At 57.7% G+C, this 10,867-nt stretch overlaps 1 protein-coding gene across 3 annotated transcripts; it reads left to right on the forward strand.

Moving 5' to 3' along the window:
• Positions 1-2,511: 2,511 nt before the first annotated feature.
• Positions 2,512-10,351, forward strand: HMG20B (high mobility group 20B). Of its 3 annotated transcripts, none has more exons than XM_074307491.1 (10): positions 2,512-2,668; positions 3,086-3,172; positions 5,259-5,385; positions 5,471-5,674; positions 6,118-6,238; positions 6,539-6,585; positions 6,849-6,921; positions 8,745-8,960; positions 9,122-9,254; positions 9,531-10,351. In XM_074307491.1, the coding sequence occupies exons 2-10, from the start codon at positions 3,135-3,137 to the stop codon at positions 9,541-9,543; spliced, it is 972 nt and encodes a 323-aa protein (XP_074163592.1). In that variant the 5' UTR covers positions 2,512-2,668; positions 3,086-3,134; the 3' UTR covers positions 9,544-10,351. The 3 variants fall into 3 exon arrangements, with proteins under 3 accessions (XP_074163592.1, XP_074163581.1, XP_074163603.1); XM_074307480.1 differs by having other exon boundaries at positions 2,516-2,668; positions 6,509-6,585; XM_074307502.1 differs by having other exon boundaries at positions 2,584-2,668; positions 2,969-3,172.
• The last annotated feature ends 516 nt before the right edge of the window (positions 10,352-10,867 follow it).

The following is a 10,867-nucleotide window of genomic DNA, read 5'->3' on the forward strand; positions in this document are numbered from 1 at the left end:
AAATTGAAAAATGTTGACAAGCTTATGAATTCTCTTCTTTCTGGGTTTTCATCATGCTTCTCTTTCTATCCAATTAGTCTGATCTTTCTTAGTCCTCTTTGTGGGCTCTCTGCCAAGCAGGGGTGCTACCAAAAATTGGGATGTGTTTGAGGTCCTCTCTTCTATCTCTTCTATACTCTTAAAGCGATCTCATTTTCCCCTGTGGATTTAGCTATTATCGGGTAGACAAATAATTTTTAAAAATTATCTCTCCTAGATCTATTTTCCTGGTCAGTTGTTTCTCCAATGAGATATTTCACATCCCCCCCTTTTTTTTTTCTTTTTGGTTTTGCTTTGTATTTTGATTTCCCATAAAGTCATTATCTTCCATTTACTCAAATCTAATTTTTAAGGATTTATTTTCCTCGGTGAGCTTTTGTACCTTCTTTCCCAACTGACCAATTTTGCTTTTTAAGACCTTGTTCTCCTCATTAAGTTGTTGCATTTCTTGCACCACTCTCAATTTTTCTCCTAATTTTTCCTTGATTTTTAAAATTCAAAAAACTTTTTGAGCTCTTCCATGGCCAGAGTTCAATTCTTATTTTTCTTGGAGGGTTTGGATGTAGGAACTTTGGCTTTTGACTCTTCTTGTTCTTCTTCCTCCTCTTCTTGTTCTTCCTTCTTCTTCTTCCTCCTCCTCCTTTTTCTTCAAAGGCTGACCAGGACTGTAGTGCGTTTGCTCCCTAACTCCCTTATTGTGTCTAATGTATCATTATTTTTCCTGACATGCTGATAACCTCTGGTTATCCTGGCCTTTTTACTCATTCGCCGTCTCCCTCTTTCACTGAATTGCCAAATTTTGTTGTTTCTTCCTCAACATTTCTTTTATCTGTCCCCTTTTCTTAACTTACCTTCAAGGTGGGAAATCTTACTACCCTGCCAGATGGAATCTGCTTAATACTCGTATCTCACCGGAACCCTGTTCCTTTGACTGGATGCTCTGAAGGAGAACAGGGCCTGGAGTTCCCAGGATTCACCATCGTCGCCTGTGGACCACTCCATCACCTCTATGTGCCCCTTCTCTTCTGCGGCCCCTTTCGGCTTCCTTTTGTGTATTGCTTGCTACTTAGACTTGCTACTTAGATTTTTATTCCCTGGGTCCTGCAGGTATGTAATAAGTTTATTCTGCTACAAGATGCTTTTCTCCAGAACCTCTGGTTCTCTTCAAGGGAAGATTCTTCCCATAGTCCTGGGTCTCCCAATGCGATGTGCTTCTATCTTGCATATGTGCTGAATTTACTTATCTTTGACTTTAGTCCTTGAGGGCAAGGATAACTTCACTTTTGCATTTTATCTTTTGCTTGTTTGTTTTGCTCTAGAAACTAGTCACCCGGGGCGTAATAGGTGTTTCTTTTTTTTTAGATTGGGGTTAAGTGACTTGCCCAGGGTCACACAGCCAGGAAGTGTTAAGTGTCTGAGATCAGATCTGAACTCGGGCCCTCCTGACTTCAGGGCTGCGCCCCCTAGCTGTTCCCAATAGGTGTTTCTTTATTTGATTGCCAGCTCCTGGAGGTCAAGGACCGGTTTTTTGCCTTTTTTTTTTTTTCGGCGGGGGGGTGGGGGTGGGGGGGGGTATTCTTCGTACCTATCGCAGCTCCTGGCACATAGTAAAAGCTTAATAGATGCTTGTTGATGTGATCAATTTTGGTCATATTTTGGTCATAAATTTGTCTGCTACATAATCCTGACCAATCCCCACATAATGCTTTATTAAAAGTACTTTATTTGTTAAATTTGTTTATTTACAAATAATTTATAATATAAATAATAATACATAAAATTCATAATAAATCCATACATTTATTTATCTATTTATTAAGAAGCACTTTTTGCAAGGTACGCTGCAAGGACAACGCAGACAATTCAAAACGGAGCGGCTGCGAGAACCGTAAGAGGTTCGGATACGGGACAGTCGAGAGGCTGGAGAATGTGGTGGGCTCGCCAGCCGGAGGGTGTTCAAGGCCGACGGCCTGACCCTAGCTCGGGAACGTTAGGAAGGAAATGTTCGGAGCCCAAAGGGCCCGATGGCTCCCCGCCCCCACCAGAGATTGTGGGGCTCGCTCTCAGAGCCGAAAGGACTTGAGCATTTGGTCAGGCTCGTTTTACGCACAGAAGGAGCCGGGGCTCCGAGGCTCTCAGAGCTAGCCCTCGCCCTCAGGCTCGGGTCCGGCCCCCCGGCGGCAGGAGGGGGACCAGCAGGCGGAAGCCCCCGTTCCGTTACGCGCGCTTCCTAAGAGCGGACGCGAAGGGCCGGAGTGTCCGGCGCGGCCTCCTGCCCTTTAAGAAGACCCGCCCCTCAAGCAGGCACCTCCCCGGATTGGCCCGCAGTTGATCCGGCGCAGCCGAACTTGACGCATTTTTCGCCTTACGCTCCACCGCCCAACCCGAAGCCCCGCCCTCTAGTAACCAATCCTTTGGCCGCTTTCCGGGGCTATTTACATGTTTCTGCCCCGCGCGCGAGACCGCGCCCAATCCCAGAGCTCGCGGCCCCGCTCCTTAGTGTGGGAGCGTGAGTTGGGGGCGGGGCCCCTTCCCTACCGGCGCTGGACCCGGGAGAGGCGGGGCGAGAGGCGGGGCCAAGGGCGGTTGAGAGTCCGAACCCGAAGATCCGAGAAAGTTTGCTCGGGAGGTAAAATCTGCCGCGGGAGGCGGGATCGGGGGCGATCGGGGGCCCGGGGGGCTCGGGGGCGAAGCGGTCGGGGCTGGGGAGCCGGGAGAGCCGGGGAGGCGGGCAGGATTCCCCCGCCGGGTCAGGGGGAGGAGATCCCCCAACAAAGGGATCCACCGGGTTCCCCCCCTCCCCCCGTGGCTTTGGGCTCGGAGGGGATCCGGCGGAATCTCCAGGATCCGTGGGTGCCTCCCTCTGATCCCGCGTGTCCTCCCCCTCCCCCTCCTCCAACCGTGGGGAGCTTCATCGGCCCGCCCCCAGGCCCCGCCCCCAGACGCGGGATCTCCGGTGCGTGTGGGAGAGTCTCCCCGAGACCCTCGGCCGGCCGGCTCCCTCCCGCTGCCTCCCGCCTGCCCCGCGGCCTTCCTTGTCTTTCAGGTTCGGGAGAGCCCCCCGGCCGCGGCCGAGGCGCCCGAGGCTGTCGGTCATGTCCCAGAGCCCCAAGCCGCTGGTCCCGGGCTTCCTGTGAGTGACACCTGTGGGACGCGCCCCGGGGCCGTGGGCTCCAGAGGGCTCTGCCGCGTGTCTGGGGGGGGGTCTGCAGAGGGCTCTGCCCCGTGTCTGGGGGGGGGGACCTGGGGGGATTCTGCAGAGGGGTCTGCCCCGTGTCTGGGGGGGGGTCTGCAGAGGGCTCTGCCCCGTGTCTGGGGGGGGGGACCTGGGGGGATTCTGCAGAGGGCTCTGCCCCGTGTCTGGGGGGGGGGGACCTGGGGGGATTCTGCAGAGGGGTCTGCCCCGTGTCTGGGGGGGGTCTGCAGAGGGCTCTGCCCCGTGTCTGGGGGGGACCCTGGGGGGATTCTGCAGAGGGGTCTGCCCCGTGTCTGGGGGGGATTCTGCAGAGGGCTCTGCCCCGTGTCTGGGGGGGATTCTGCAGAGGGCTCTGCCCCGTGTCTGGGGGGGGGGACCTGGGGGGATTCTGCAGAGGACTCTGCCCCGTGTCTGGGGGGGGGTCTGCAGAGGGCTCTGCCCCGTGTCTGGGGGGGGGGGTCTGCAGAGGGCTCTGCCCCGTGTCTGGGGGGGGGGGGTCTGCAGAGGGCTCTGCCCCGTGTCTAGGAGGGGGTCTGCAGAGGGCTCTGCCCCGTGTCTGGGGGGGGGGGGGTCTGCAGAGGGCTCTGCCCCGTGTCTGGGAGGGGGTCTGCAGAGGGCTCTGCCCCGTGTCTGGGGGGGGGGGTCGTCTGCAGAGGGCTCTGCCCCGTGTCTGTGGGGGGGTCTGCAGAAGGCTCTGCCCCGTGTCTGGGGGGGGTCTGCAGAGGGCTCTGCCCCGTGTCTGGGGGGGGGTCTGCAGAGGGCTCTGCCGCGTGTCTGGGGGGGGGACCCTGGGGGGGATTCTGCAGAGGGGTCTGCCCCGTGTCTGGGGGGGGTCTGCAGAGGGCTCTGCCGCGTGTCTGGGGGGGGGACCCTGGGGGGGATTCTGCAGAGGGGTCTGCCCCGTGTCTGGGGGGGGGTCTGCAGAGGGCTCTGCCGCGTGTCTGGGGGGGGGTCTGCAGAGGGCTCTGCCCCGTGTCTTGGGGGGGTCTGCAGACGGCTCTGCCCCGTGTCTGGGGGGGGACACCCTGGGGGGAGTCTGCAGAGGGCTCTGCCCCGTGTCTGGGGGGGACACCCTGGGGGGATTCTGCAGAAGGCTCTGCCCCGTGTCTGGGGGGGACACCCTGGGGGGAGTCTGCAGAGGGCTCTGCCCCGTGTCTGGGGGGGACACCCTGGGGGGATTCTGCAGAGGGCTCTGCCCCGTGTCTGGGGGGGGTCTGCAGAGGGCTCTGCCCCGTGTCTGGGGGGGGGTCTGCAGAGGGCTCTGCCCCGTGTCTGGGGGGGGGTCTGCAGAGGGCTCTGCCCCGTCAGAGGGCTCTGCCCCGTGTCTGGGGGGGCGGTCTGCAGAGGGCTCTGCCCCGTGTCTGGGGGGGGTCTGCAGAGGGCTCTGCCCCGTGTCTGGGGGGGGGGTCTGCAGAGGGCTCTGCCCCGTGTCTGGGGGGGGGTCTGCAGAGGGCTCTGCCCCGTGTCTGGGAGGGGGTCTGCAGAGGGCTCTGCCCCGTGTCTGGGGGGGGGGGGTCGTCTGCAGAAGGCTCTGCCCCGTGTCTGGGGGAGGGTCTGCAGAGGGCTCTGCCCCGTGTCTGGGAGGGGGTCTGCAGAGGGCTCTGCCCCGTGTCTGTGGGGGGGTCTGCAGAGGGCTCTGCCCCGTGTCTGGGGGGGGTCTGCAGAGGGCTCTGCCCCGTGTCTGGGGGAGGGTCTGCAGAGGGCTCTGCCCCGTGTCTGGGAGGGGGTCTGCAGAGGGCTCTGCCCCGTGTCTGTGGGGGGGTCTGCAGAAGGCTCTGCCCCATGTCTGGGAGGGGGTCTGCAGAGGGCTCTGCCCTGTGGCTTTGAGGGCTCTGCCTCCTTTCTGAAATGCCCCCCTTTACCATCCATGCCCCCGCCTGGTTCTCCTTGTGCATGGGGAGCCCACGGCCTCTCCCCATTAGACGGGAAGCTCCTGGACTGCAGGCCTGTGTTTGCCCTATCCGGTCCCTGGTTCCCTCTGGGGGCGGGCCGGGCCCTGATGCACCCGTGGCTCCCATTCCAGGCCAAGCAATGGGAAGGTCTCTGGACAGCCACAGCCAGGGGCCCTGGCGGGGCTGGTGCCGGTGAAGCAGGAGAAGGCGGAGGGCCCCAGGGCCGGCGGCCTGGAGAAAGGCCCCTCGGAGGAGGAGGTGAGCGCCCGAGGGCTGCGGAGGGGCCCTGGCTTTGCCTGCCTTTGGCTTCTCCCCCAGTTCACTCTCCCTACCTCCCCCCCAGCCTGTGAAGAAGCGAGGTTGGCCCAAGGGCAAAAAGAGGAAGAAGATTCTTCCCAATGGGCCCAAGGCGCCGGTCACGGGCTATGTTCGCTTCCTGAACGAGCGGCGGGAGCAGATCCGAACCTTGCACCCAGACCTGCCCTTCCCTGAGATCACCAAGATGCTGGGGGCCGAGTGGAGCAAGCTACAACCCACGGACAAGCAGGTGGGAACCCTCAGACTCCTCCCTGGCAGCCGGGCCCTTCCCAGAGCCCTCCAAGGCCACCGGGCTCTTCTGGAGGGGGCGGAGATTTCTCCAGCAAGTCTCCCTCTGATCCTTGGATCCTGGATCCAGGACTGCTCTGTACAGTCTTCTCATTTTACAGACAGGGAAACTGAGGGTCGAGAGACCCAGGGGTTATACATTGTTGTTTGAGTTCTGGAGAGCAATCTGGAATTATGCTCCACAGGGGCAGGAATCAACTCCTTTCTTCCAGAGCCAGATTTCCTTCCATGTGGATGCCTCCACTTCCTCCTCCTGCAGAGAAAACCAGCTAGGGCTCTTTGCTTCTAAGGGGATCCAGCCCCAAGCAGAGTCCTATCCCTTGTCCCCCGCCTTCCCTCTCCTGCAGCTGCAGCCCTCTCATTGGTCTTTATCCCTGTCCCCAGCGCTATCTTGATGAGGCAGAGAGGGAGAAACAGCAGTACATGAAGGAACTCCGGGAGTACCAGCAGTCCGAGGCCTACAAGATGTGTGCAGAGAAGCTCCAGGAGAAGAAAGCCAAGAAAGGTGTGTGGGGGGGTGTGGGGTGCCTGTACGAGCGTGTGTATCTGTGCATGTGTGCATGAGTGAGTGTGTCTGTGTGCCTGCATGAGCGTGTGGCGTGTGCACATGTGCATGTGTATCTGTGCATGTACGCAGGGGACATGTGCACTGTGTTTGCATGCATGTCAGCATGCGTGTGTCTGTGTGCCTGCAGGAGCATGTGCATGTGGTCTGTAATATGTGTGGGGGTGTGTAGTAGGGATAGGCCCTATCCCCTTTCCCACCCTCCTGCAGGACCCTCATCTGCTTCTCCTTTCCCTTTAGAAGACCCAGGGGCTTCAGCCATGAACACTCTCCTGAATGGACACAAGGTAGGATCCCAAGGACTCTGAGGGAGAGGTCCCTTCTCTGTGCTCCCCAGGAAGGAGGTCTGGGGGTCAGGGGAAGGTCTGGAAAGTCTCCCTGCAGGGAGGAGAGGGGGAGTGCAGCCTGTCACCCATGCCTTCAGGAAGAAAAGCCTGTCATGTGGGCGCCAGAAGGGGGCACTGTAGAGCCGCTGACCCTCCGGCCACAAAGGAGAGCCGCGCCCCTTGGGGCCAGCCCCAGTAACACTGCCTTCCTCTGCCTCCTCCAGGGCGGGGACTTTGATGGCTTCTCCACCTTCGATGTCCCCATCTTTACTGAGGAATTCTTGGACCAGAACAAAGGTGAGGCCTGCTCAGTGAGCCTCCTCCTCCTCCACCTGCCTGGGGCCACATGCCCAGGGACAGGGATCGGGTGGGAGGAGGGAGTCGGGCCTAGCGGCCCCTTTGACACTGGCTAGGCCCCCCAAAGCCTGTGGACTAGGGGGGAGGGGCAGCTGGCAGGAAGTAACTGACCATAATCAGTGAAATAGATCAAAAGACACCAGGCAGAGGTTGGTTCTCACTCTCTGTGCTACGGGGTACCTGAGCATTGAGCATTGAAGAGCAGGTGACCTGGCCCTCTGGGACTGTCACTGCCAGTCTGAGTCTGTTTTTCCACCTGCAAAATGGGAATGACAATACTTGTCTCAGAGGGTGAGGGCCAGTGCAGGGCTGGAGAGAGTCCTGAGCTCAGACCTCGGTCTTTCCACCGCTGCCATTAACATGAACTGGCCCAATGACCACATGCAAGTCATTTAATCTCCCCGGCTTGGAGCGGCTCTTGATCCCATCATCTGTGACCCAGCACACTCACTAGCAGAACAGAACCTGTTTCCCCATCTTTAACAAAGCAATAATAATTCTGGTAACTCCCTCCCTTGGAGGATGAGCAGGGAAGTGTTTTGTATGCCGGGCTATAATGGACCAGACTTCTGGTCCACAAGACCTGAGCTCACAAACTGACCCAACCAGTCAAGGAATTTATTAAATGCCTGACGGAGCTCTGGGAGTTCCAAATGGCCCTGCCCTTAAGGGGCTTACGTTCTACCGGGGGGCTCACAGGACACCTACAAACACGCATAGTTCTCCTTGGGGGAAGGATGCCCCTGCAGCTGAGGGGAGCAGTCAGGTTCTTTTGAAGAAGGAGAGTTGAATCTGGAAGTAAACTATGGGTTTAAGAGGGAGAACTTTTCCAGGACCGGGGTTTCCGGCAGACACAAAATGATGAATTAGGGGAAGTGTCCCTCAGAAGAAGGGAGGGAGGAAGAGGGGCTGACCCATGGATCCAGGAGCCTAAAATGAATGGGGCTGAGGAGGAGGGGTCTGTCAAAGTACTTATTAAGGGCTGACTGTGTGCTGGGTTGAAAAGGGAAGGGGACCTGGGCCCATTAGACCTAAGCTCCTTGAGGACAGGAAGAGGATTGCATTTGTTTTTCCTTTCCATGTACCTGCAGCTGTGTGAATACCTGTTGACTGATTGAGGCTAGCCAGTCACCGAGGAAGCAATCCTGTGTAGATTCACAGGGACAGTCAATGGGTTGCACTGATAATGTTAACATTTCCCGTCTCTGGGGCCATGTGGCAAAAGAGCGAGACTTGGAATCAGGTCTTTAATCCCAGGCTCTGTCACTTACCAGCTATGCAACCGTAGGTGGGCCACTTTACCTCTCGTTGCCTCAGTTTTCTCATCTATAAAATGGGGATAAGGCCAACCCAGGCTGTTGTACACGCTTACAAATAGAAATAGATCATCTGCATGGTATTTTTATTTAAACATTTCCCAGTTTGATCTTAATCTGGTTTAAAGTGCTCTTGGGGGCTTGAAGGATCAATGAAATAATAGCTGCAAAGTGTCTTAGCAACCTTCAGTTGCTTTGTCATTGTCAGTTCTTAGAAATCCCAGCCCATGTGTCAGCCGAGTCCCTGGCTGCTATGACTAAAGGGCAGCTTCCCAGGGCTCGAGGAGAGATGCGGGTGGGCTTCCTTTAGGAGGCAGCCCCTGAGCCAGACCTTGGAGGACAGAGAGTTTGGATCATGACCTTGAATTAAGGAGGTTTGGCTGAGCCCCGAGGGGGCTTTTAGCTGGGGCCCCTAAGTTGGTTCTGAGAGGGCTCCTCGTCTTCCAGCCAGGGAAGCAGAGCTCCGGCGTCTGAGAAAGATGAACGTGGCCTTTGAGGAGCAGAATGCGGTCCTTCAGCGTCACACTCAAAGCATGAGCAGTGCCCGGGAACGGCTGGAGCAGGAGGTTGCCAGGGAGGAGCGCCGGACCCTGGCCCTGCAGCAGCAGCTCCGAGCCGTCCGCCAGGCGCTTACCGCCAGCTTTGCTTCCTTGCCTGTGCCTGGTGAGCCTCTCGACAAATCCCATGCCTTGTACAGGTCCCTCTTGAAGAATCCCACTTCTGTCTGCTAAGGCACACCCATGGAGGAGCAGGGGGAGAGGGAGGGGGAGGGGGGGTTCATTCTCTCTGAGACCCTGGCATTCTCTTCCCTTTCCCTCCACCAGGCACTGGGGAAACCCCCACACTTAGTACCCTGGACTTCTATATGGCCAAGCTACATGGGGCCATCGAGAGGGACCCCTTGCAGCATGAGAAGCTCATTGTGCGCATCAAGGAGATCCTGTCTCGGATAGCCAGGTAGGAGGCCAACTGAGCAGGCTCCACAGGGGATCTTCGTGGGGCCATTCTGTAGGGGTCATGGGGAAGAGAGTGCCTTATCCGACTAGTATGGAACTACGTAGGGGGTACTCCCTCAAGACCCTCAAGACCCAGAACTGTTCCAAGGAGCCAGATCCAATGGGTGGGCCCAATGAAGTCCCTCAATATAGGGTGGGTTCTTGGCAGGGCTGGGAAAGGGACCCTCCTTCTCGACTCTTTCTACTGATGGGCTTTTTCTTTCTTGTCCATCTTTAGTGAGCACTTGTGAATGGTGGCCAGAGGAAGGCCCCTGTGGATCCAGAGCCATCCTGGGGAAGAATCAGTCCCAGCAATCTAGTCCTTATCCCCCTTTCTCCCAGATCACTGAGCAGGGTTCAGCCTTGGGCCCCCCTGGACCTCCTCCAGGGCCTTCCCAGCCCCAGAGCTGAGTCAGAACCCAGGACAAGAAGGAGGAGAGATGCTTGATGGGTTTTGGGGAGGTCTGTCCGTGCCTTCTTAGGGCCGGAGATCCAGCCTCTGGATCCTCCTGCCTCCTCCTGCCTTCTCCAGGGCTTATGTCTCACCCCACTAGCTCTTTTACATTTTTGTGGGGCAGGGTCAAGGGAACATGTGTCATGGGTCAACCCCACAATCCAGTGTATGGGTGGTTTCCATGACAGCTTCTGCACACAGATGGGCCCCATGGCATGTGCAGCCAATTCACACAGACAGCCCAGCGCCCCCCACACCTGACCCCGTGGGAGCTAGCTCCATCCTGGATTCCCTCTGCTACATTTTCTGTCTCTCACACTGGCTGACTCAGCTTGCCTCCTGATAGCCCTCTGGCTCCCAGCTTGGGGGTGGGGGAGGGCAGAGCCTCTCCAGGACCTGGGATTTCCGGGAGACTTAGTGACTCCCTGAGATCCTCAAAACCAAGTTCTTTCCTTGAACTTCCCCCTCTGCAGTCTGCCCCTTGCCCACCCTCTCCCATGTATAGGGAGCCAGACAGCTTCCCTCTACCGCCCACTGGCCTTCCTGGAAGCAGCAGCTGTGACGACAGTAATCAACTTTTAAAATAAAAATCAACTCAGCTCGAATCTGTTTGTGGGTCTCTGTCTGGTGGGTTTATGGGGGGGGGGGAGTGAGGGGGATGATAAAGGGAAGAGGCCATCTTGGCTCCAGTTCTGCCCCAGGGCACTTGGGCCCACTCCCTGAGGAGCTCCACAAAAGCTTTGGGGTGAAGGGCTTTTTCTAGGCTGTATCCTGGCAGACCCCCTCAGAGGCATTGAAAGTCACTCCCATCCCTCTGGGCTGACCGCCCTTACCTAGGACCTGTCCTAGCCCAGACAGCCCTGGAAGGTTGGCCTTTGGAAGCGCAGGTCTCATTACAGAATAATGATAGGGCTTGGCAGGGCCTCCAGCTTCACCTGCCCTCCCATCTTGCATGATCGTATCTGGGCTGTTTCTGAACCTCCTGGCTCGGGGAGGCAGGTAAGCCTGAGCGCAGGGAAACAGACCAGGGCCCCCCAAGGAAACCGAGCCAGCCCCAGCAAGTCCAGAGCCTGCCCTGCAGATGGAGAAGTGCGGGAAAGCATTGGGGAGGGAGGGAGGGA

The sequence above is a fragment of the Sminthopsis crassicaudata genome, chromosome 1 (assembly GCF_048593235.1).
Source record: "Sminthopsis crassicaudata isolate SCR6 chromosome 1, ASM4859323v1, whole genome shotgun sequence".
In the NCBI taxonomy this organism is placed as follows: domain Eukaryota; kingdom Metazoa; phylum Chordata; class Mammalia; order Dasyuromorphia; family Dasyuridae; genus Sminthopsis; species Sminthopsis crassicaudata.

Bases quoted from the DNA above. Each gene is read 5' to 3' on its own strand.
- HMG20B (XM_074307480.1), top strand. From the start codon at position 3,135: ATGTCCCAGAGCCCCAAGCCGCTGGTCCCGGGCTTCCT. The intron at 3,173-5,258 runs GTGAGTGACACC...CTCCCATTCCAG, and splicing joins CCGCTGGTCCCGGGCTTCCT to GCCAAGCAATGGGAAGGTCT. The intron at 5,386-5,470 runs GTGAGCGCCCGA...CCTCCCCCCCAG, and splicing joins AAGGCCCCTCGGAGGAGGAG to CCTGTGAAGAAGCGAGGTTG.